Raw genomic sequence first — 26,361 nt, forward strand, 5'->3', positions numbered from 1 at the left:
TTATGGCCTATGCTATGGTTTAGAAGTGTATTCGTATTTTCATAGAAGAACCGAAAACTTGTTGCTTTACATTAGGCTAAATTCCATTTGATGAAGAGAATTGCCAAATGCTTCATCACGCATTAAGCCTACCTTGCATTACCACCGGCGCGCACTATCAGTTATTAACGCAATAGATAGGATATTAAACAGGGGCATTTGTTGTTAAATAGGCTATTTGTTATTAAATGCATGTCAAGCATGCTGTTTGATAAAAATCATTTATAAGTGCTGTATACCAATATTGCTCTTGGTTCGCGCACACGGGGACAGTTTAGTTGTCTTTCTAAAAATTAATTACTGTGTGAGAGCCCCTTCACGCCCGCGGGAATCTATTCTGTTTTCAAGTTGCAATACATGCAGACACGTTCGCCTACATCCCGTGCTCGCAGTGTGTATCCTCAAGGAAAGGAATCCTTAGGCCTACATTTGCCATTTTTGATAGACAATTTCAAAGTCGCCGTCATGCTTTAGCTCCTCTACAACTGTAGCCTATTTCGTCTCGCTGTTATAGCGTGCAGTATTTCCACAGGTGCGTAATAAACATCAACTCAATATGAAATGTCTTCTTTAGCCTATGGAATGCTTTCTAGCTTCAGCACAGCAGATGATCCAGATGTGGGAAGGAGTACTGAAGGGCCAGGTAGAGGAAGAGAGTTAGTATATAAGGCCTATAAAATATATGGCATAGTCTACAGAAGAAAACCATGATAGTGTATGTGTAGATTAAAACGTGTAGATGATTTAACAAAGCCACAATTAAATAAGTAAAAAAATAAGTGAATGAAAGGATAGGCTGTGCATACAGCCCAGGACCACTGTGGAAACAGGTAGCAGGATTTAAGATATAATAATGTACAAAATAAGACCAAATGAAACAGGCAACCACTGTTTAATCAATAATTGTCTATGAAGCCTACATTACTTTTTGATTGTTAATTCAAATAGTTAGGCCTACATTTAATTTAATTGTTAAATTTAATAATAGGGAATAGGCTAGTGATAGGGAAGTCAGATGTTAAGAGGGAGGCGTGCATTTTGTCCTCCGTATCAGAGTGGCCTGAATTTGAATTAAATTCCCGGACTGAGAAAAGGGTCCACTCCGGGCCATTTGAATAAACAATATTTATCTAGTCAAACAACAAAATAAACAAAAAATGTACAACCAGTTGTTCTAAAACTTATTTCTCAGATATCTAGTCCTTTGGTGTGACCTGTTTGTCCTTTTGTGTGATACTTCAACTGCCAACTGAAATACAATTTTACCTTTAGTAAGATGCATTTTCATACATCAAAAATTAAAAAACTAGAAATGCACCCAGAGTGTGCAGACCTCCGCCAAGGACGTTAAGTTTGTTTTTAGACACATAGGATATTTGTGTGATGATGTGGTGTCATTTATGCAGGTTTATACACCTGTAACGGAGGCTAACTAGCACAGAGTTGGCGTGGAACGTTGGTAAACCTCCCTCCGATAGCCTCATACAGTCTCGTGCCGTTGGGCCGAGAGACTAGTCTCTTGGCCCAGCGGTATCGTACTGTGTCTCCCATTGCCGAACCGTTGTAGTTGACGAGGTCGCACGTTCGATCCCCGAGGGGGGTGAACAGGTGCAAGATGACCTCCGTCACAGTGGTGCCGCTGACCCGGGATGGGAGTGAGGTTTAAGGGGGAGAGTGTAACGGAGGCTAACTAGCACAGAGTTGGCGTGGAACGTTGGTAAACCTCCCTCCGATAGCCTCATACAGTCTCGTGCCGTTGGGCCGAGAGACTAGTCTCTTGGTCCAGCGGTATCGTACTGTGTCTCCCATTGCCGAACCGTTGTAGTTGACGAGGTCGCACGTTCGATCCCCGAGGGGGGTGAACAGGTGCAAGATGACCTCCGTCACACACCATTAGTGTGTTTAGAGAATTTAACAGTCAAGTTGTAACCAGATTATTTTATAATTACCATGTCCTTGATTAACTGTAGTCTGTTAACATGATTAACCTTAAATGTAGTGAACTGGATAGGCCTAGGCCTACCTTTCCCTCCTTGGCGCTACCGATTAAACTGTTCGTTGTTATTAATTTCTCCACTCGTTCATTATTCATTAATTATTTGTAAATTAAAAGTACATTCTGTTTTTCGCATGCTGTTAAACACAAGGCTTGTTTTAACTGACAAACTTCAACTGGACAGACGAGACGAGGGTGATTTGACAGGGGAAAACTCGGAGAACAATAAACTCTGAGAAAGCTGCGATGATATGCCTACGAGGGTGGATTTTTGTTTTTGTTTTTTTAAAGGATAATTGCGGTTTTTTCAACATTAAGCCTCATTTCCGAGTTGTCTGCAATGTTCTAGAACCCCCCACACCGTTTTTTTGATGTTTACTGCTGTCCCCGGTGTTTGCCTATTTTTGATGCATCCCAACCTGCTTCAGAATGGCAAGTCACCTGCATGTCCGACCAGGTCCTTAAAAGCACCATAAACGTTCGTTTTCAAAAACAACAACTCACCGGAGTGGTTACTGGTCTTCACTGGTCACCCATATCAAATTTTGTTGCAAGAAGACGCTTCTGTCGTGTTTAATTTGGCAGCTCGTTCATGCAGGAACTATTTTCTCAGCCGTCACACAGCCGTGGATAAACTTCCGCTCAGCAGTTGAATCTGATGTGCTCTACACTCCACACCACTTGATGGCGCAATTGATAGCGATTGTTCATTGTACTTGAGCATGTAAATAGAAGTAGTCAGCCAGCAATCAGTACGGCAGTGAGAGACTGTGTTGCAATCATCCGAGGGAAGTTGGACAGATAATCTTTTTACACATTTCTCAGTGTTATTTCTTTTTTGTTATTGTATTCGTTTTTGTATTGTTTCTTAGTCTTTGTAAATATTTTTTCGATCATGGGACGAGTTTGTGCAGTTAGGGGCTGTGGTAAAATCCCGGACAGAAGGACCTGCCATAGACTCCCACTCCGTTATTCTTCACGGTTGAAGTTGTGGCTATCTTTTCTTGGCTTCGACACCAACACACCCATACATGTTCTGGAAGAAGCAGACCATCGTGTGTGCGCCTTGCACTTTCGGTTTGAGGACTATGTACAGTCGACCAAGAACAGCAAGAGAGTTCAGTCTCCTAAAAAACTGTATTTGAAAAGGACGGCTGTACCAACACTCTTGGGTCCTCCGCAAGACGAGGAAAACATTGGGGTAAGCAACTTTACTTTCATAGTTGTGTTTATAATTAGACGATTTACCTCGAATATGGAGTTTACACTGTTTAGATCGCTAAATTGTTACTTTGCTGTGGTTGCCACCGTGTTCTTTGGGGTGGGGGAGGTAAGCAATCAAGGTTACAGAACTTACCCCAGGTAAGCAGAGATGGGGGTTGGGCGGGAGGAGAGTGAAATAGCTACAGCTCTTCTCACCATGGCTTCGAAGGCCACAGTGTTTGGTGTTTTCTGAGGGGGCTATTGAAGCAGTATACAAACTCACCATCCTCTGTTGTAAGAAGAGGGCTTGTCTTGCCCTGCACTAATGGTCTTCATAGCCTGTATTACTACCTTGCTGATAAACAGCCAAACTGATTTTTCAATTTGACTCCTGTTTTGTAATGTAATAGTGGATGTCTTCGACTGAAAGCATCTGCCAAACCATATGACTGTGGTGTGTGCCTGGACATTATTATTTACCTTTATTTTATCATTATCTGTTTTCAATACTGTTCATGTGTATTGATACCTTGAAGTGGTCACACTACCGTATAATGTCATAACTCAGTCCAGTCCTGTCAAGCGTAATAATTGCAATTGTAATGCAATTGCACTTGTAATGATTTGATGACATGTCATGTTAGTCGAATTGTGATATAAATACACTGTACTTGTATACAGGTCAATAATACTTTGTGTAGTATGCCATATTGCCAGGAAACAAAATACACAGGAAACAAAATACAGTATCTCTACATCTCATTGTGCACCACAGTGTAAATAACTGTAATCACATTATGTTAGTCATTGAACTTGATGTTTTGCATTGAAACTTTTTACAGGCAGTTGGTGGTGTAGACGCCTCCACTACCCAACCCGTACACTTCTCAACTCCTGAAAAGGACTGGCCCTCTTCATCATCAGGCCTGTCTTTTATCCTGACAAGTCCTGAGCCAACGCCAGACCAACCCAAAACATCAAGGAGGTCCTTATCTGGCAAATACCTAGCTTTGCCTGTGGTGAGGGATAGCCCGGCAGTAATCGTGAGTATTTACATTTTTCCTTACTTTCTTATTTTACTTACTTTATTGTCACTGTTTTCACTACTTACCTTTTCATTACTTATCTCTGGTATTTTCAAAAGGTACCATATAAAATGTCATGTCAAAAGTTATGTAACATTTTTATGACTAAATATTTATTGCATTCCATTGTTTTGATTTTTCAACAGCCAGATGAGACAGACACAGAGATGCATCTAATGGACGTTAGCATGTCTACCGCCCCAGAAGATGACCCAAAAGATTACAGCTATCACCTGAGTCAACAGTCAACACAATCCAGTTCAAGTGCAACATCCAGCTCAAGTGCATCAGACATTAGAAGTGGCTGGAATGAAAATAAATGGATTGTGAATGAGTCTTGCCTCATGGCACTGTTCAGTACATGCCAGGTCCCTACATGTGGTGTCCCCATCATTGAGAAGAAAAAGTCAACAAGAGGCAGCAAGATAAAGATTGAATGGACCTGTCTGAAGAACCATTCCGGCAGTTGGATGTCATGCCCTGAAGTGAGGGGAATACCAGAGAACAACCTCCTCATCTCTGCTGCAACACTTTTCTCTGGAACAACCTACACAGAAATTGCAGAGTGGGCCAGCATCCTGCATTTACAGATTTTGAAGACATCGCAGTTCTACTGCATCCAAAGGGACAACCTCATTCCTGTTATACATTTCGCATACAAGGACCAGCAAGACTACCTCATCAAGCGACTCGTGAGGGAAAAGGAACTGGGAAAGTCCATCGAGTTGTGTGGCGATGCCAGGTGTGACTCGCCAGGTAAGCCCCCCCCACAAAATCATGTTGACTGTGACATGTTTAGAAATGGCCAGATTTATGGAAGTCATTATATCTCCATGTGGAGCTGCAAAATTATGCTAATTTTGCAAACTTTATGCTACAGACCTTATTTACTGTTAGTCAGGCATGGCAGCATAGGGCATGAGAAAAGGGTCACATTCCAATTGAATACACCAAGCCACTTTTCATTGCTCATCAAGTGCCTTGTCAAAATTTGTAGACTCCACAGCAATCTAATGACAGAACAGAAATATAACGACTTCTAACTTTTAGTTTGCTCACACAGATAGTTTTCTTTGTGACTGTATCGTGGACTCATATGTTGTTACTCTGTCACATTCTACAGGCTACAGCAGCAAGTACTCCACCTATTCGCTTCAGCTGTTATCCACCCAAGAGATTGTTCATTTTGAACTACTGCAGGTAAACCTACTGTGCTTTTTGCAAAAACCCAGGCGAAATTGTGGGTACTATAGTACTGTTGTGATATCAACATAAACTATGATGTGGAACAGTTCTGCTATAGAGTAAAGCATAGTGATATTGTTGTTATGATCAAATGGCATTGTGTCACACACACACATACATTATGTATAAGCCGCAGCGGCTATTTGTTATTTTTTTCCAATAGGTTACAGAAGCTGGCAGTTCAGTTGCTATGGAGTCTCAAGGTTTTCGGAGGGGGTTGAACCATCTGATCTACAATGTAGGACTCCCGATAGATCTCATCGCAACAGACAGGGCTCCATCCGTCCGTAAGATCATGCGGGAAGAGTACCAGAATATCCGCCATGAATTTGATACATGGCATGTGGCAAAAGGTAATGCACATATCATAATATGTACATGACTGGTGTTACACAATAGCTTGATATAGCCTACCCTCCATGTTATACTCTTACCCTAATTTACACTTTTTTTCACAACAATTCTACCCAGGTTTGCAGAAAAAACTACTGGCCCTCGCCAACAAGAAGGGAAATCAGGACCTGGGGGGCTGGCTTCAGGCTATCCTGAACCACTTTTGGTTCTGCTGCTCATCTTCTGATGGCAACGCTGAGGTAATAACTTTAGCACAATAACCCAGAACGGCCCACATTGCTACAGAAAATAACAAAAGGCTTTGATGCAAATACTCATGACTCCAAATCTATTCTGTAGGAACTGAAGCGACGATGGACCTCACTACTCTACCACATTCGTGGGGTTCATACGTGGGAGCAAGATGGGAGAAGATGGGCCTGTCCTCACCCGCCTCTAAGCTCCGATGAACAGAAAATGAAACGGTGGCTCCGTGAGGACTCAGATGCCTTCAAGGGTTTGCAAACTATTGTTGAGGAAAAAAGACTCCTGAAAGACCTGGACCACATGACTCATTTCAAACACACTGGTATGTAATATGAATGTGGATCCCTTTTGGGATCTGTAGACGATTACTTTAATTTCTACTGAAATGTTGTAGCCTTCACATTTCCAATTGTAATGAAAACCCTTTGTGTATAGGTTCTTTGGAGGTGTACCACAGTATGATGCTGAAATACATGCCCAAACGACTCCATTTTGACTACAACACCATGGTGGCTCGTACACAACTTGCTATTTTGGACAACAACTACAACGTTGGCCGCGAGCAGGCAACAACTTCAGAAGGTAATGAGCTTTCCCAAGTAAGCACCCACAGAAAATTTTCATTGGTTGCTAAATGTCTTGCTAAAAAATTGATTCCCTTTGCAGGCACACCAAGGTTCAGCGTGGTGTTCCCAAAACGAACAAAGGACTGGGTTGCCAAAAAAATTTACCAGCCCACAAGCCAGAATTTCACCCATCACCTTGTTGAGCGTGTCCTGCAGAGAAGGGAAGACCCAACGCCAAAAGAAATGCCAAGGGTCCAGCAGCCTAAAACCATAGCAACTAAGGAGAAACCCCCAAAAGAGGATGTCATCAGGAAGCATCAGTCCAGATTCCCTCACAACCCAGAGACTTTGTAATCAAGTGGACTGATCAATTCTGTACATATGTGCAGGACTGTACATTTTTTTGTTCATAATATTCCTTATAGTGTGAATTTGACATGTTTTACATATGGTCACTGTTTCAATGCCAAATTTCAATGCCATGCACACAGCATTTGTTTAGAAATAAAACAAAGTTCTTTTCAAAAAATGATTTTGTTTTATTACAATATAATAGGCTATGTAAAACAAAGTATATACAACAATGGAATGGAAATGAAAAGTAATGTAAAGTTCTGAAAGATTTGGGTGCTACTAAGGGCAGTGTTATTTCACACCCAGTACATCAGAATAAGTCCTCAATCTCTTTCGGTGTAAATCCTACGTACTCCCCAGTGGGGGATGGGAAGGCATTCCGGACAGCGTTGACGACGCAGCTTGGTAACACAGCACGATTTCCACGTCCAAGTCGGTGACCTTTCAATGCCCACTCTAGAATTACACGATAGGCGACGAGACGATATTGTCTGAGAATAGAAAACACAAGTACATAGACAACGTCAGTGAAATATGAAAATAAAAAACATGATCAGAATACAGTTCATGATCATGTCCCTGTGCACACACCCCTTCAGTGATGCAGCTGCAGGTTTCAGGAAAACATAATCAGGGCCAACTATTCGGAAAACACCACACACATTGAACATGCATTCTTCACGCCAAGAAGTACGACAAAATAATAATAGTGTGTGGTGTTTCCTTATTTTTCAGACATGGTTATGTCATGGGATGGCTAGACTTACGAAGTTACGTGCCATTAGTTTTTACATAGCTTACCTTTCAGACAATTGGCCGTTTGGTCCCTCTGGAACAGGGCGTTTCTTCCAGTTTATTTTCGGAACCCAAAAGAAAGTCTCCAAAACTGGTTTATTTAGAAGCTGGCGCACCTCCTTCTCGGTAATGCACGATGGCGATTCACCCCTCTCCTCATCCTCCTCACCCGTCTCATCGACCGAGACATTCAGGCTAGCCATGCCTGAAGTGACCAGAAGATCCCATTCTTTGCAGCATCTACTCTCCAGTTCGGTGGGCATCGGCTTGCACTTTCCACAAGTGCACCACCAACTTCCCGATACCCTGGGAACTTGTATTCCTTCTGTGACTTCTTCAGGTTCCCCAGTGTCCCTTGCTTGCATTTCCAGATCCATTTGGCGTAGCTCCTCTACTGTATATTCCGGTTCGAATCTGTATCCTCGCCCATCAAACTCGAAATCGAAAATGTCCTCTTCCCAACGTTCGTACTCCATTCTTGTTGCTTTTGTATTGTTGTTATTTGTTATTAACTTGTTACAGTACGTTGCTCACCTACTTTTGGCCAACTGAGCGACAGGACTACAACTAGGTAATTATCCTCGTGTATTTCCTGTGCTGAGAGAGGGCTGAGGAACCACAACAAAGAAAGTGCCGGTTCCGGTGCCCAGTGTTGCCAGATTGGGCTGTTTCCCGCCCAATTGGGCTGCTTAGGAAGGCTGTGTGCGGGTAAACATGGCATTTAGCAGAAAAACCCGCCCAATTTTTGCCATAGAAATCAATAGAATTGGGATTTTGTGCTTCTAGGCGGGTTTTGAGCATTTTTTGGGCTGGAAATCATCAGACTCATCTGGCAACACTGCCGGTGGCGGAGTAATATCAACGAACACCAGTCCTCAATAGAACTCAATGGGATTTACAAAATGTCAAATTAAACACGACAGAAGCGTCTTCTTGCAACAAAATTTGATATGGGTGACCAGTGAAGACCAGTAACCACTCCGGTGAGTTGTTGTTTTTGAAAACGAACGTTTATGGTGCTTTTAAGGACCTGGTCGGACATGCAGGTGACTTGCCATTCTGAAGCAGGTTGGGATGCATCAAAAATAGGCAAACACCGGGGACAGCAGTAAACATCAAAAAAACGGTGTGGGGGGTTCTAGAACATTGCAGACAACTCGGAAATGAGGCTTAATGTTGAAAAAACCGCAATTATCCTTTAAACTTCAACTGGACAGACGAGAGAAAGCTGATTTGGTTGAGGGAAAACTCTCCGCGAAAGCTGCGACGATGTGCATGACATTTTATTGTGTTTTGGTGCTATTGGCTACGCACCTATGGCTTCAGCCATGCAGGCACAGCAAATCTGCACGTTGTGCATTCTGTCTGGCTTTGTGGTGACAGTCGCAACACAACTTTGATTAACCTTTCATGTAGCTTAACCTTACCTTTCCCTCCTTGGCGCTGTCTGTTAACCACTATTCACCGTTATTATATTATCTCCAGCCTTCGTGAACTGCAGGGAAACACTGGGAGAACAATTAACTCCGCGAAAGCTGATTTGGTTGACAGGGCAAACACTCGGAGAACAATTAACTCTGCGACGATATGTGTGCCATATTGTATATGCTATTATCATTATATATAATTTGGTGTGCTATTGGCTACGCAGCCATGTAGGCACAGCAAACCCGCACGTAATACATTCTGGCTGTGGTCACTGTCCGTCAATCTACCTAGCAGGCACGTCCTGTCATTGCTCAATTCACCTCGGCCACCTTGTGGCAGGCAGCGAAATAGCAGTGAACGAACAGAGCAACAGACGGACATGCTAACACAGAAATCGGGCGATCACATAACCTCCTGGCGGAGGTAAAAATGTGAAAAATATACACTATTGTCAAAATGTATTTTATGGTCACACCAAAGGACTACAAAACTAATACATCTTGTGGTAGCAAAACATAATTGATTGACTGAAGAACTCTGAGAGAAAAATCTAAAATCCACCCTTGCCATTGCCTTCTTAAGGGTCTAAAGTCACAATTTATGTACCGCTGGAGCTTCAACAATATATAATTATACGCAGAATTAACCAAAAATATGATATCACACCAATGGACATTGTTTTCTGCGACAAAGTTTCATAAGTCCATACGGTCTCAGAAAAAAAAATCTTTATTAAGCTAGGGAGATAGGTGACCCGAGACTTCAGTTTTTGATACAAGCGCCAGAGTCTGCACATACTCCTTAGTCATTAATATTTTCAAAGATACGCGGGCCACTTCAAATTCAAGATGGCTGTCCATTTTCCAAGATGGCTGCAATACAGATATAAATTGGCAACTGAAACAATTGTTCAAATGGTGATACAAACTCAAAACTTGGCACAGATACTCCTTAGATGTATCTATTTTGATAAAGCATGCGGGTGACTTTTCCAAGATGATTAATTTTCCAAGATGGCCACCGTTCAGATGTGTCAGAGGAAAATTAAACAAGCATTCATATAATGATACAAGCACCAAACTTGGTGCAAATACTCCTTCGGCATATTGCTTTTGAAAAGGCATGCATGTCACTTGAAATTCAAGATGGCCACTCATTTTCCAAGATGGCTGCCACAAAGTCCTGTAGGAATACTGCAGGAGATAATATAGTTAAGTCGGTTAAGGGTTTTACTGTTACGGAACTGACAAAAGCACCAAACATTGCATGGTGTTTGTTTAGGGTATATGCTGTAATTCTAGCCTAGGAGCCCTCGGGGAAAAAAAAAAGAACATTTTATCATGTCATATACAATATGTCGTGTAATGCATAACATTGTTATTACATGACATTATACTTAGCTGACAATGTTAATATAGTCCCGAACTCAGCAGAGATGAAGCAAGGGCAGTGGTAGCCTGCTTTGATGAAACTAAGAAAAAATGTACATTGTGTGAAAGTATGGGTGAGTCTGTGCTTACATGCTTGACAGCAAATGTAACACTGTGAACGAGTTGAGAAGATTCTTGGTCTGAATTAAAATGAGCATTTCCCACACTAAAACTATGGTGAGAATAGACTGCTGCTAATGCTTGCTCAGCTGCATCTGAATGGGGAAGTGTCAGTGCAAGATGATGTCCAAGGTAGCAGGTTCCGCATCCTCTAATTTCCATAACATATATGTTTTATTTGTATGAGAGAGGTTAAAGGACAGGACCTCTCCATATGTATGAAGAACCCATCACCTAATTCTAAATTTTCAGAAGTAGCATTATGCCTATAGTGACTGCATTTCAGTCTTTAAGAATGGTATGACAGATTACTCAATATACATGTAGGCTATATCTTCAGTTCAAAACAAATGGAAATGATTTCTAAGTAGGTGTTGAGTAAGTAGGCTGTGGTATGTGCATTGTTTTTACCTGAATTTGCTTGAATTTGAAGTACTCACCTAGTACTTGTGTCACAAGTTGTATTACAGTAATCTCAGTAATCATTGAGTACTTTAATTCCTACTTCAAAAATGACAGCTGATGGACAACATGTACCATAGGTCTTTGCCACCCTTACCCATAGGAGAAATATCTATATAAAACAACAATTCTCATATGGTATATACTATAAAAGTAAATCATTACAGGTACTCATTTCCTTTGTATGCAAGGCACATAAACAGTGTGGGAGGAAGGATAGTCTACCATAGACACCCACCCCCCTACACACACACACACACACACACACACACACACACACACACACACAAACACACACTTTTTGCATCATATTGTACATGACCTCAGAATGCTCTAAATATTTCAGTTCTATGTTGTAGTACAGTACACTACACTACACTACACTACACTACAGTAGCATACAGTATGGTGCTGTATAGTAAAGTTCAGTTCAGTACATTAGAGTAGAGTACAGTACGGTACACTACAGTACAGCACAGTACAGTAGCATACAGTGCGGAGCAGTATAATAAAGTACATTACAGTACAGTACAGCACAGTACAGTAGCATACAGTACAGTAGAGTATAGTACAGTACAGTACAGTACAGTACAGTACAGTATGGTTCAGTATAGTAAAGTACAGTACAGTACAGTACAGTACAGCACAGTATATCACATTACAATACAGTACGGTATATCACAGCACAGTACAGTACAGTACAGTAAAGTAGCCTATAGCAGAGTACACTACGCCACAGTACAGTAGAGTACAGTATAGTCTTGATGACTTGTAGGCTACTTTTACAGCTGTATCCCTCCAAAGCCAATGGAATTTCCACATGCTGTTGTTTAAAGTTTTTGAAAGACTTTTTGAGTGTGTGAGAGAGGGAAGACAGGCAGACATGTTTAAAACAAAGGACCAGACCCACAAATAAAAATTAACGAGCAATCAATAAATTAAGTGGTTAGGTAGCCAACATGCCATCTAGGTTTAAGCCCAAAGTAGAACAGAAAAACACGATTTTGCGCTTTTAAAACATAAAATATTTGTCAATATACTGTAATGTATGGTGCATTGCATATTGATTATTCATCATTTCCTAAGTATAAAGGCCCCTAACACTCCACAGTACACTTAGGAATTGATATATATACGTACATATCTGAACACAAATCAGCATACATTTTATTTTGTAATGGCCTTATAGAGGTAAATAATTCAAGCTGTCACTGACACTTGATATGTACATGTATTATTCACTTGATTGATATGAAAATTGAATATTTCAGTTGGGCTCCTAGGCTTAAATCATTGAGGGGGTCCTAAGGAAGCATCGTGCAAAGTTTCACGCTTTTGTCAGCTCCGTAACGGTAATGCTCTTTTTCTCCCGTAACCGACCCCACTAATATGTATGGTGGCCACCTAGAAAATGGGCAGCCATTTTGGATTTCAAGTGACCTGCATGCCTTTTCAAAAGAAGTGTGCCTAAGGAGTCTATGGCAATTCCAGTGCTTGTATCACCATTTGAACAGTTGTTTCAGTTGCTAATTCATACCTGTATGGCGGCCATCTTGGAAAATGGGCAGCCATCTTGAATTTCAAGTGGCCCGCGTATTTTTTGAAAATAGTTATGTCTAAGGAGTATCTGTACCGATTCTGGCGCTTGTATCACAAACTGAAGTATCGGGTCTTAAAAAGGCTCTAAGCCTCCTAGCTAATTTGCATTGACAGATATACATTTATCATGGCACAATCCAAATGTGGTTTAAAAGGAGTCCTATACAGCACTAGAATCTTCTGTTCATAATGTCCTTAAGGATAAAGGTGGCACCTGCGTTTCCATATGAAGAGGCTTCCAATGATGCCAGATATTGAGCAACATTTTGTGAATTGCAATCTGTCTTGTCTGGGCCAAGCACCCACCCACCCACACCCACACACACACCCACACCCACACACACACAACCTATGGAACTGCTGGGGTACATGACCCCAGAATGCACTATGTATTCTAGCCCTATGTAGTAGTAGACTGCCAAATCCTCTAGAGCCATGATGCAGTTGGTTATCATGCTTATGATATACCATATGAAAGCTTGGAGTCTGTAGTATACATATTATACTGTATTTGGTGTGCCTTTTTGCATAGCAAAAGTTGCTATACAAAGCATCTTCTTTAGCAATCAGCATCAGTGATACAGTTCCTCTGTGATTACATTGTGTTATGATGTCAGGATCTAGACCATTTTTCCAAAGTTACTTTTTTTTTACCTCCAAGATGCCGTTACAGTTTTTGCCTACTGCTTGCACACAATTTGCAAAATTTGGCTCATAGAGTCTAAACTCTACACACAAGCCAATTACTCTCAACACTTGCAGATAAACCCTGCACACATATACCGACATGAAACTCTGCTATCATCCTTAGGGCCCAGACCATCTGGGGGGCCCACCGGGGACCTTCCAATGGAAAATATTTTTCTTCTTTCGTTTTTTTGAATTATTTAAAAAATAATGTCAATAATGTCAATTATGTAATTCCAATGTTCTCTGGAAATACATATGTTCAATTGGATATACTAGCTTGAAAATAGGCTATATTCTATATCAGACACCCCCATTATCACGCATTGGTTTAGTCCACCCTCTCGCGGACTTTTGATTGTAAAATATGCGGAATCAACACTCACTCACTTCATTATTAGGCAGTAAACACAGCAGCCGGTTAGCAATGAAAGACGTCTAAAACACCAGGCTTTCACAAAAAGAATAGAAAGGCAAGAGAGACAGGGGAAACAAAATGAAGGAAAGCAACAGCAGCTGATTTCTTGCAAGAAAGGTGAGCCCAAATGTCAAAATTACAGCCTACACAGTAGGATAACTGGTTATCCCTTTCCCATTCCGTGTGGCCTTCTGTGATAGCCGATGTCAAATGAAAAAAAAAATCTCATTTTGTTGGCTATCATTGTGATAGAACCCATATTTGTCTTTGACAGGCCTATATTCATAAGAAGTGTCCCAAAAGACCAACATGGGAAGATGTTGGTTCAAATATCCAAATGATAGCAAGCTATTTGTAAATGTGTGCAATGCTACCAGCCCTGGTCATCAAATTTGCAGATTGATTCTGTCCTCGTAATGATATGAATATTAATCGACGTCATGTTCAACAGTTGCCAATGTCAAGGTGGCGGTGCAAACTAGCTGTCTTGAACCTTCATTCTGCTTTTATTTTGCGGTCTCAACACTCTCAATGGGAAAGCTCTGATTACTTGGCCATGTCTCTGACCATCTGACAACGCCCGTTATAGCTAAAGTGTGGTAAAATAATGACGAGGTTTTGACGGGTCACCAGTCTGCGTTTTGAATGCTGCTGACGCCATTCTAATCTGCGCAAAGCGCAAAAGATGAGCCGGTTTGCATTGCACAAGAAAAGACAGGCAGAGTAGAGCCTGCCTACCTACCTCCGTTCTGAGCAGGTAACCTATCTGCATTGAGTGCTCATGAAAATTACTACAAGGTAGGCTACTGTGAAATAGTTACTGGCCAATTTAAATCTGAAATTATATGCAGTAGGCCTAGCCTAATAAATAATGATTTCAAAGAAATAAATATAACTAGTGTAACAGGTGGGACTGTCACTGTTACAACAAAATTGTCCATTGATGGCTTCCATAGCCGGTGATGTCATCAGACTCAGCTTGCTGCTGATTGGCTAGCCAGTTAATGGTGGCTAAGGCATCAGTTTTATAAAAACAGCCAGAATGGGTAGACTTGCTGGAACTCTCCCGGGATTTGTCTGTGTTCAGCGCTGTGCGTGTGGTTGCTGTAGGCTGAGGTCAGACTGTTTCCAACCTACTGCATGTTCCCTCTGTGAAGATTTAAGCCAGGTGATGGCACACGGAGCCTGTCTTGCACCGTATCCACTAGTGTTGAGAGGGTATCATCGAGGGTCATATCATTGTTCACAGCTGTTTGCCCATAGTGATTTTAGCTCTGCTTTCTGTTTGTTGTTTTTCATTTTATTTTGTCCGTCCGCCATACTCTCTGTATTTTGTTTCTGTGGCCTACTAATTCATGCTCGCAGGGCAGGTCCCAGTAGTAGAGAGCTCTATAGTGTGTATTATTAGTAGCTTAGACGTGTGACATGAATTCTCACCTGTGTAGTGGGTAACCATACTGATTGAATCACTTGCTTAGCTAGTACGCCTATGTGTGTGTGTGTGTGTGTGTGTGTGTACCGTGCGTGCTGTGTGCTCCAACATAGGCCATTTGTTTCTGAGTGGTGAACAACACCTATAGCTCTATCCTTAACTGACAGCCTGCCCTGTTAGCCTGACCCTGCCATCATTTAGGACTATCTGTAGACTATTTGTCTGTCTTTTATTTGATGTTGGTGGTGTGGATATGTAATGGTTTTGTATAAATAAAGAAATATCATTTTATTTTTGCAACAAGAAATCCACGTCTCTGTCCCAGTCTGTCAGAACCTGTGTTTGCCTTTGTCCATAATATTTCTAGGGGCGGAATTCCCCTAGTGGCGTAGTCGTGTAATTGCAGGTATTCCAACTGGATAATTATTATTTTGCTTAATTAACATAAGGTCCACTTGGCTACATTTGGCCTATAGTCGGCAGAGATAGCTGGCATACAGAGACGTGTTTTTATTTTGCTTTAGCTTTTGTTTATTCAGTCATTTAATTGAAGGGCACATAGGAGCAAAACAGCGGTGAGCAAGCACGGGACTCGAAGACATTTCGAAGTCAGCTTCTGCCAGTAGGCCTAAACCACAGCTGATTCTCTGTTCCTTGCTCTCCCAAACACTGATACGGGCAAACGTGACGTGCGGTGCAGTGCAAGTGAACGAATGTGTGCGCGAGCGCGTGTATTTCTGTTCAGCGATGCACATTGAAGGAAGTTCAGTTCAACATATTTGTCTCATGTGTCCGTAGTGCACGAAATAGTAGGCTAAAAGCATTATAAAGAGAGATTTACCAGTCTCTCTCCTCCCCCTCACACCCAAGTGATGAAGAGATTAAAAGTCATCCCTATGAATATGATAGCCTACTTTTCTGGTAATGTGAAAGATTACAATATTTATTTGTATTATGTCTATTATGTCATATGATTGAAGATGAGGATGATTCAAGTGAAGGAGAGGAAAGCATAGAGGGGTATTCTGAGGAAGGCAAGAAGGATGACTATATCAGGAGGTGGGCGCGCACGGGGGGTGGGGGGCTCGGGGGTGGTAGGGTGTGTGTTTAGGGGGGCCCATGGAAGAGGTTATTCCTAGGGCCCCAAATGTGGTGCTACACCCCTGTACGGGATGGTAGTCGTTGAAGCAGGATGGAGATGACTTCTTTGGCACCGGTATGATGGTGGCGGCTTTGAAGCAGGAGGGGACAATGGCTTGTTGTAGTGAGGTGTTGAAGATGTCAGTGAAGACATGCTTTAGTTCCTCGGCACAGTCCTTCAGCATCCGTCCAGGGATGTTGTCTGGGCCTGTTGCTTTGCGTGGGTTGATCCTGGTGAGAGCCCTCTTCACGCTATCAACAGGTAGACAGAGTGCCTGGTTGTGTGGTGGGGCAGGTGTTTTCTGTGGATGGGTCTTGTTTTGTTCCTTGAAGCGTGCGAAAAAGCTGTTGAGGTCATTCAGCAGGGATGTGTTGTTTTTGCAGCTCCGAGGTGATGGCTTGTAGTCAGTGATGCCTCGTGACAGGTTGTCCCTAGCTGTTTTCAGGCCTGCTTCATCCCCAACACTGAAGGCTATGTCTCTTGCCCTCAGCATCCTGTGGATGTCCCCTGTCAGCCATGGCTTCGGGTTGGCTCGAGTGATTCTTGTTTTTGTGTCTGTGACGTCGTCTATGCATTTGGTGATGTAGGAGGGGACTGTATCTGTACACCCCTCAATGTCTATTTGGCTGTTGTTGGTGGTGGCAGCTTGTTTAAAAATATCCCAGTCTGTTATTTTCAGTGTCTCAAAACTCTTTAAATAATTAAAAAACTATTATATTCTAATGTATCGTACATTGTAGAAGGGAGTCATTCTAAGAATTGAAAATAAATTCATACCACTAAACCAAGTATATTTTGCCACATGTTATAGGTACACCACAATTATGATCATATTCATGAACTACATATCCTACTCCAAGCTTTCATATGGCATATAACAAGCTATGATAACCAACTGCAAAATGGCTGTAGAGGCCTTGCCAGTTTACTACTACATAGAACTAAAACGTGTAGAGCATACTGGGGTCATGTACAATATGATGTACAAGAGTATAGTAGGAATGAGTTAAATTACTTTTACCACTCAAATTCGTAATAAGGACATCTTGAAGGTTCAAAAAAGTCTTGTGGAACTTTGTGAAAGTGGTCTCATCAGCAGTGTTAATTTCGTGACGAAATATTTTCGTCATAATTATCGTTAACGATAGTTTTTCCCCTGACGACAATAAAACGATGACGAAAAAAACAGCATGCGTTTGTACAAAAAATATAACGATATTGATTTATATTTTCGTCAAAAAAATTTAAAGGGGACTACAATACCACCGGAGACGAAAACCAATAGGAAGCATTTTTGTTAATATGTCACTGAAACATTGGAAAAGAGTTGCCTGCTATTTCACAAGGCATCAGTGATACAGTTCCTCTGCGATTAAATTGTGTTATGATGTCTGGATGATGCTGATTGCTAAGGAAGATGCTTTGCATAGCAACTGTTGCTATGCAAAAAGGCACACCAAATACAGTATAATATCTATACTACAGACTCGCTCTAGACGACGTGGCAGTGTACTATAGGACTAGAATACATAGAGCATACTGGGGTCATGTACAATATGATGTGAAAAAGTATTGTGGGAGTGAGTTATATTACTGTTACCACTCAAATTCTTATTCAGGACATCTTGAAGATTAAAAACAGTCATATATTGTTTTGGTGGGGGAGTGGGGGGGGGGGGGGGGTGCATGGTAGGCTACCGTTCCTCCCCGACTATTATTATTGTTATCTTAATCTCTCAGCGACGGCTATGTTCTGACAATGGACTGGACGCACAAATTACCAGACGAGGGATCATCTACAGACCTGCCCAGTGCTCTATCCATGAAGAGTGACTGGTCAAGACATACCCCACCCAACATGGCTCCCTTAATGAAGAGTGATGACTCAAAACACCGCCCACCCAACATGGCAGAGCAGAAGAGGTAAGCAAACATGGTGCAAACATCAACATCCAATGCCGGAGGGTGTGTGTCAACTGTATTCCGAAGGTTCAATAAGTCTGTAATAAGCCTCTAAAATCCACTTACGATCATGGTATTTTTTTTATCTCAATGCTGTATAGAGTAGGGTGACCAAGCATCCGTATTTACCGAGACATGTCCTGATTTTGTGACCTGTCCTGGGCGTCCCGGGATATTTCATAAAATTATGGAAATGTCCTGTTTTTTCTCTGATTGAAATTAAAACCCCTGTAGCTAACGTAAAACACAGTTTTACTGACCTGCATTCAAAATAAGTTCTGATTACATCAGCATTGTTTATAAGGACAGCTAGGGAACTCGATTCCAACCCTTTCTTTTATCCGTAGCCTGTTGCGTGTGTCATTGTACCAAGGTTCGAATGCATCGGCTACACTACGCACCTGATGTAGCAAGACAATGCAAGAATAGTATGGTGGCGTAAAGTACGTTTGTATAACCACACGGCATGAGCGCACTAGGTTCTAGCGTGAGCACTTCTGCGAACCTCATTCGAGCACTTCTGCCAACATGCCGAAATGCAAACGTTCATCATCGTGAGTTTTTACTTGGAAAATTGCTGAATATTGATCGGGACAGAGTGAGAGGCCTAATTGAACGAGCAGAAATCGAGAAATATTCTGCTTTGCAAATCAACTATTAGATGAAGCTGGATAAAACTAACAAGTTTGTGAGAATAATAATACAGTAGACCTAGATGAAAAGGGTAAAGATTAAAGACAATGACAGAAAATGTATGTGGGTGGGAGACGTGACGCCTTGTTTTTTCGTAACATTGATGAAAAACCTACCAAACTGTTATTTTTCCTTTAAAAAACAAATTTCAATGAAAGACGATGTGGTATATTATGTTTCATATTAGTTTTAGATGAGAAGAAACATGTTTGCTTTATGTGAAAGTTTACGTGTATATGTCAAATATCCTGCGGTGTGACTGTAACATTAATGAAACATGGAATATAATATTTATATAAATTAACCACTTAACCGTCACACACATTTTATACATTTTTTGGCTTCTTTTACGCCAGGGGTTGCAGTAATATCCCTGTTTGTGCTACACTAACACCCGTGCTCTTGTTTGAAAGCTACGACTCTGGAGTTTGTCACTATATACACTGTATTCCCCAACAGTACTATGAACTAGAAAAGTTTACGCTGTAGTACTCAATATTGCAAAAATGTCCAGATGACATACACATTTTAGGTGTTCTCAACAGGTTTTCAGGTACCAATAAATTAACTCTGGTTGGCATTGTGTTTTTAAGTACAACTGACATCCTAACACAATGTCTTTGAGTTTGTAAATTGGAACTCTATCTGGCATATGGGTGGCTAGATGCCTTGGCAACAGGTGAGGCGACCATGGAGTAGTGGTTAAACAGCAGGTCTTCAACCTTAAAGGTTGCAAGTTCAATCCCCAACATGGAGATAACCTTACCTACTTCCATACTTCCTGGAACATGGTATGGAAATGTTCAGATGGCCACCAGACCCATGACTCCAGCTTTAATTAGCAATATTTTTCACATTTAATTTTGAGCGAAATTACAAAAGAAAAATGCTTAGGTAAAGCAAGACAATGTTTGAGCTGCTGTGGTCTGGATAGGGCAATGGCCACAAGATCAGAGGATTGCAGGTTTGAATCCTGTATTACCAATAAAAAAACACTCAAGTAGATATTTATTGTTTATTTCTCGCGAAACTGTGAAAGTTACAAATTCTTTAAATCATTTCAATTGGAACTATATCTGACATATGAGACTATAGATGTCAGCATGTTGTACTTGGGCAGTCATGGACTAGCCTAACAGTTAAACAGTTGGCCTTGAAACATGATGGTTTCAAGTTCAATTCCCAGCACGGGATGTTAGTAAAAACAAACAAGTCCGACAGGCGGACAACAGATGCGTCCGTCTATGCCTGTTCTGAACCTTTTTTGCCCAAACGCCCCCTTGGCCTCCTCATAACCTGTCAAGGCAATTTATCAATAAGCCTACCATGTACTGTATAAGCCTGGATTTGAAAAAGTACCATAGGATTTCAACAGTGTTGGGCAATTTACTGAAAAACTGTAATGCATTGCTGATTATGTTACTGTCTTTTCAAAATAATCCCTTACACTACATTTAGCAATGTGGGGACCTAAGGCGAATTTAGCTTAGGGGGGCCATCGGTCCATCCCATATCACATTTTTTTTTAACATAAAATCTCTATTTTTGTTAGCCTATTTTTTTTTTAAATCACAATTTTTTATTTTAAAAAAATAATAATTACAAACATAAAAAAACAGGCAAACATTACAACCCTTTCTGGACAGATTTCAATGAATAGGCTATTTGCAATTTTGCATAGGCCTACATTAAATAAACTAAAATGTGAAATTCTCTTTTCACTTTAATATGAGAGCAGTGATGTCCCCCCCTCACTGAAGTGTTATTTCATGTGTGTGCATGATGCTGTCACCTATTTGAAGTGACGTTGATGTTGGATTTCATGGAATACTTTTAAATGCCGCTTTGGGAAGAAAACAGAGTAGGCGACAGGTGAACTGTATTTCTGTCAAAACAGTGGTTTGCAGGCGTTTGCGTTTTCACGTGGATATTGTCTTCGTGGACCGTAACAGACAAACCGTAAGTTCCATAAACTAATCAATGAGACATTGGCTACGTGTACATGATGTTTTTAAGTCCGATTTAATAAATGCGATTTAAATAGATCAGATTAAGAGTTATTTTGCGATGTGTATACATGGCACTTTCACTTAAATGCGATTAAACATCTGGGGAAAATAAAGCATTGCGATTGGACTGAGGACGCACGTGCTGAGCGAGCCAAATAAGGCACGGGGGCGTGGTTCAATGCCACCGAGATGCAGGTCATCTTCCCCACGAAAATCGTTGCCTCAGGCGGACTGAAATCACAACCTTCCCCCCTNTCTCCCTGGATCATTTACAATGCTACATTAGCTACCCTGTTAGCATAGAAAAACGAGTGGTCAAATGGTAATGTGGAGTAACTTTGTTGTGCTTCATTACTTCGTGGGGCACTTTTACATCAATATATGGAAGCCACAACATTTATAGTCGCTTAGGGACTTTAAATTAAGCAAAACTTTCATGTGAAAATTAACAGGAAGTGCCGCCATGTTTTTCTCACTGGCAAAGAGCACGGTCTCTTGGTAGACGTTTTGGTTTGCACGCATGAGCTCCAGTCCAAAACTGAGCGACTGCCACCTTGTGGACACAAGAGGGAATCACAAGAGGGAATCACAATTCAGAAACTCATCACGGGAGGGCGGACGGACGGACGGAAGGACGGACGGACACCAAAGCCTCTTATAGAGATGCGTGGGACGCATCTAAAAAAACACATTCTAACATTGTTTTGGTATGATGTCAGGTGGCCGAATTTGAAGTGGAAATGTGTGAAACACATTTGACTGTTAATTATGAGTAAGTCCAATACTTTCTAACAAACACGGCTAACTTTCTACGAACACAAAACCTCGTGAGCTCAGATTTATAAGGTTCTATCTCCATTTTTGGTAAAATTGAGGGGAGGTAGCCTAGTGCATTAGTATAAACCAACCAATCAATAAACCAACCAAGATTTTTTTTTGGTTCGAAAATGGGAAAACATAACATTTTTAATTTTGAAATCAAAAACTTAGAGCCAATATAGCTAAACAATGCTGTGCTTGTTTACTTAAAATTTTTAACTGTCTGGTAAGTACTAACTGCATTGATTTTTGCACCATTCTCGAAATATTTATGTCAATGGAGCATGTTAGATCTTTGAGTAGCAGCTACTAAAACATTCAAGATTTTATTTTTTCTCATAACATTTGTTTTCACATAAAATGTCTGATTTTATGTAAGACTTACACAAACGTTTTAGTTTTCAACTCAAATCTTTTGTGTAAACCATTGTTTCTGTGCATTTTAGAGTTTGAAGTACATACTTGACTTGGGCTGCTAAAAACTAAAAATCTAATTATGGAATTAAAGTTTTCAATCTTTTCAGTCATTTCAAAGTTTTTGATCATCTTCTTAAAGATTTTGTGTCCTGCATATGCATGCATGTATGTAGTATGTACATAAAACATTTGGTCACAAAACTAAAACTTTAAAGTGTTTATGAAACGAAAACAAACGGTCATTCCCATTAAAGCCTTGTTTTTTCTGATAGCATCGATGAGACTTTGAACCCAATCATCCTGGAGGAACTTGTGAAAATGGCAACTCAAAGTGTGAATTCTGTGAAATTTGGTGTGACTAATGAGTTGGGCTGTGACATCATAGAGGGGAGTCCCTGGTTTGCTAGTATGGCGATCTGAGAAAACAACACACATTTGATGGACCCACATCTTATAAAGGAACCAAAATTCTGATACAAACATCAGCGTGTCGAAAAACCACACATCCAACCTCATGAGAAAAAAAAAACAGCAGCACAAATCTATTTCAGAGGCACTGATACATCTGCAGAAAGTGACATGTCTGACAGGCGAAGTGACGATTGTTGACATAGCCTGACAGTTCGTTTTGTTTATGGTTACGGTTGCTAAGGGCGCTTTGCCATGACCCACAGATGACATGGCGTGTGTATTTGTTGACAAATGGGGGGCATTTTGATTCAATTGCGCGATATAGTGTGATTGAAATGCATGTAGGCTACATGCAAAAATATCATCAACTAGAGAAAAAACGGAGGTATTAGGCTGTTGGAAAAACGCCCTATATAGCCTGAGTCCTCAGCATATTTTTAGCGTTTATCATTATTATTTTTTGTGCTCAAAGTCACAGGCGTCGCGTGTCCCTCAGCCGGACTCTGAGGACGAGGTGTGTCCAAACGTCAGCCACACGTGCACCACAATACTAAAAACAAACAATCAATGCTTCAAAGTAGGCCTACGCTATGTGCATCTCTGTTTATTCGCTAAGCAGTAGCAGGACTTTTTCTAGGATTTTTTGGCATGAGGGAGCATCATGGCAGGTCACAGGGGGTGAAGGGGGGTGTTCCCCCCCATGAATGAGAAATTTATTAGGGGCGCTCAAATATATATATATATATAAAAATAAAAGTATGAGGGTGCACCCACGGAGGTATGAGGGTGGAGCGCCCCTATTTCCCCGTTCAGAAAAAGCCCTGAGTAGCCCAATCTGTGAGTTGGCTGTCCTCGACTGAGAGCACCACGCTGATGTGCGGATATCCTCCCAAAACCAATTTATTGACCAGTTGAATGGCAATCAATAAAAAGTGCATTCGCATCGGTTTGGCATGTAATGTGCATTACCCTTTCCTGAAAACAACATACAAAGCAGATGGACAAGGTAAAACGAGTAGCCTAAAGCAAAGCAGTGCACTCACCTGTCTTCGTGCCCAAGCAGTTACAGGGGCAGTTTCAGTCTGCACGCCGGCGATGTCAATTGTTGGAACTGCTTGAGGCAATAGCATTCTCTTCAGTCCAACCATGCCCGCGACCTCCACATTTGTGGTGAAGCACAAGGGGTGGAAATGTGCCGAGCACAACAGTGACCACGAGCTTGCTTCAAAACCACGCATTGGATCCACAGAGCCCTAGCTTGATTTAGCCTTCTCCTTGTCAGCCACAGTTCCATCATTCTTCACAGAAGGGAACTTGTGCAAAGATATTCCTTCTGTCAAGTAGCCATTTTTGCAGCTGGCACCGTTCGGCCCTCCAGCAACACACTGCTTGACACTGCGCTTTGTTTTGGTACTAGCCGCCATTGATCTGAACAAGGTGGAATGAGGTGAACTCACCCCTTCTATGTCACGCATATCATTTGCATAAAATTTGCATGTCACCAAAAAACACTTTTTGGGAACGTTTTAACATGACTTTTAGGACAAAATATCACCCAGACAATATCCCATTTTATTCACAAGGCTTAGAACTTTCAGAATCTGTCCTGGAAATGGTCAAATTCCTTTACTTTGTTTTCGTTTCATAAACCCTTTAACCGGGAATAAGTTTCCACAATTGTTTTGAGTTCCTGGAACATGTTGCGGTTTACAGTGTAGTAAAAGGAGCACTCTTACGTTTTGTCACAAAAATACTTTGAATGAAACACAACATTTCTTGGACAAAAATGGAGAAAATCAATGTTAATCAAAATAAATGTCACTCTGAAAGCAGCTCTCCCGATGAAACACGTAAAAAAAAAAAAGAAAAATGTGGATGTCTTGCATCCTACCGAGAACAGTCACATCACAAGGCCGATCTATAGCACACATTTTCGGACACATGTGGGATTTTTTTTTTTTCGATCAGAAATAATTTAACAATACTAATCATTTAATGATTAATAATAATACTAGTACTACTAATTTGCATAAATAATAGACCTACTACAACCATGTATAATGAGGCCAACACCATCATGATGTAATCCCCCCATAAAATAGAAAGGCCCTGAAAAGTAAGGGGGGGGGCTAATGTGGCTCTTGAGGAAAAAATTGTGAGTATCACAATGTTAAAGGGACAGTTTGGTCAATTTCAACATGCGGTTGTATTGCTCAAGCTACCCTTGACTTGTCAGTACCAGCTGATGCCACATTTTTCGGCTCAGCTCTTTCCGAGATATGAGCAATTCTAATGGGGGCAGCGTTTGTTTACATTTTAAAAAAATGAAACATAGGCCAACTCCAAATATTTTCCCAAAAGGTACTGCTGTTTGCTAGTTGTCTGCTGATGTTTTATAACCTTTTGGATGTTTTTGGGAATAAATAAAAATGTTTTTTTGAAATGTAAACAAAGAGCTGCCCCCATTACAATGACCAGGATCTCAGAAACGACTGAAGAAGAAGAAAAAAAAAATCTCAGGCACTGACAAGTCCAGGGTAGTGTGAGCATTACAACTGCATGTTGAAATTGACCAAACTGTCCCTTTAAGACATACTGTTCTGTGCCATCTTCCCCAAAGTGTGCGGGCATATGCAAGGCATCAGGTGGTGGTTGTGGTGGCGCTCGCGGAGGAGAGGGGACAATTTCACCATGTCCAACGCACCGGAGCTCCAGAATTAGCTTCTCACGGAAGGCTTTCTGATATAAGGGCTTTCCACCCCTGCTTTCCATCATGTATTTGTGGAGGATGAATGCGTTCACTTTGGCAATGTGAAGTGGTAAAATAAAGATCTGTACCACCTCCTTGTCTTATGAAGAATTTGGTAATAACTAATCAAACTGTCAGACCAGTCAACGGCATTTTTGTTGTTATTGTAGTCTTGTACTGCAGGAGGTACCGGCAATTGTTCCACATTCCATATACCATCTGTCTTCACCCTGCGCTGTATCATGCTGCCTTCGCTGTGGGCTTGATGAATGCTGGAACACATCCGAACTAGACGAGTGTCTTTCCATTGTACGAACAGCAGACTTACCTCCCGTATCCTTACCAACGTATCTTACCCCTTGGGTGGGGATTGTTAATGGGATCGGATATGTCTTTTGGGAACCCGATCCTGTGTTTGCGAATGGTACCGCATGCCCATATCTTGTTCTCATCCAGCAGTTGCTGAACAGCATTGGGCTTGTATAAAAATTGTCCACAAAGAGCTTGTAACCAGTCCCCAAAACTGGGGAGGACACTAACTCCATCACTACGTCAAAGGGCGTTCTAGGGACGGGCATTGGAAATTAGCCTATGGCTGCAAATGCTATGATACTTATCTGTTAGGTTATTGTACAGTCTACATGATGTGTACTTTTCCCAACTCAAATAAACCATAACTGAACTGAAAGCTGTGCCCATTT

At 41.2% G+C, this 26,361-nt stretch overlaps 3 protein-coding genes across 4 annotated transcripts in view; 2 read left to right on the forward strand and 1 right to left on the reverse strand.

Moving 5' to 3' along the window:
- Positions 1-2,684: 2,684 nt before the first annotated feature.
- LOC134443760 (uncharacterized) lies at positions 2,685-7,243 on the forward strand. Of its 2 annotated transcripts, XM_063193368.1 has the most exons (9): positions 2,685-3,236; positions 4,081-4,281; positions 4,470-5,079; positions 5,447-5,523; positions 5,732-5,921; positions 6,040-6,161; positions 6,262-6,490; positions 6,604-6,750; positions 6,835-7,243. In XM_063193368.1, exons 1-9 carry the CDS (start codon positions 2,931-2,933, stop codon positions 7,086-7,088), a joined length of 2,136 nt encoding a protein of 711 aa, XP_063049438.1. In that variant the 5' UTR covers positions 2,685-2,930; the 3' UTR covers positions 7,089-7,243. The 2 variants fall into 2 exon arrangements, with proteins under 2 accessions (XP_063049438.1, XP_063049437.1); XM_063193367.1 differs by having other exon boundaries at positions 6,604-7,243.
- Positions 7,244-7,300: 57 nt separating this feature from the next.
- LOC134443762 (uncharacterized) lies at positions 7,301-9,063 on the reverse strand. Its single transcript, XM_063193369.1, has 2 exons — positions 7,890-9,063; positions 7,301-7,579 (listed from the first exon to the last, which is right to left on the reverse strand). The coding sequence occupies exons 1-2, from the start codon at positions 8,357-8,359 to the stop codon at positions 7,399-7,401; spliced, it is 651 nt and encodes a 216-aa protein (XP_063049439.1). The 5' UTR covers positions 8,360-9,063; the 3' UTR covers positions 7,301-7,398.
- Positions 9,064-18,458: 9,395 nt separating this feature from the next.
- Positions 18,459-26,361, forward strand: part of LOC134443781 (fibronectin-like) — a 270,346-nt gene continuing 262,443 nt past the window's right edge. Inside the window, exon 1 of the mRNA XM_063193374.1 lies at positions 18,459-18,523. Coding sequence (XP_063049444.1) covers positions 18,459-18,523 — 65 coding nt within the window. The remainder of the gene's footprint in view (positions 18,524-26,361) is intronic.

Source organism: Engraulis encrasicolus, unplaced genomic scaffold (genome assembly GCF_034702125.1).
Source record: "Engraulis encrasicolus isolate BLACKSEA-1 unplaced genomic scaffold, IST_EnEncr_1.0 scaffold_36_np1212, whole genome shotgun sequence".
Classification (NCBI taxonomy): Eukaryota; Metazoa; Chordata; class Actinopteri; order Clupeiformes; family Engraulidae; genus Engraulis; species Engraulis encrasicolus.

Bases quoted from the DNA above. Each gene is read 5' to 3' on its own strand.
- LOC134443760 (XM_063193367.1), top strand. From the start codon at position 2,931: ATGGGACGAGTTTGTGCAGTTAGGGGCTGTGGTAAAATCCCGGACAGA. The intron at 5,080-5,446 runs GTAAGCCCCCCC...CACATTCTACAG, and splicing joins TGCCAGGTGTGACTCGCCAG to GCTACAGCAGCAAGTACTCC. The intron at 5,524-5,731 runs GTAAACCTACTG...TTTTTCCAATAG, and splicing joins TTCATTTTGAACTACTGCAG to GTTACAGAAGCTGGCAGTTC.
- LOC134443762 (XM_063193369.1), bottom strand. From the start codon at position 8,359: ATGGAGTACGAACGTTGGGAAGAGGACATTTTCGATTTCGAGTTTGAT. The intron at 7,580-7,889 runs GTAAGCTATGTA...TTCTATTCTCAG, and splicing joins AACGGCCAATTGTCTGAAAG to ACAATATCGTCTCGTCGCCT.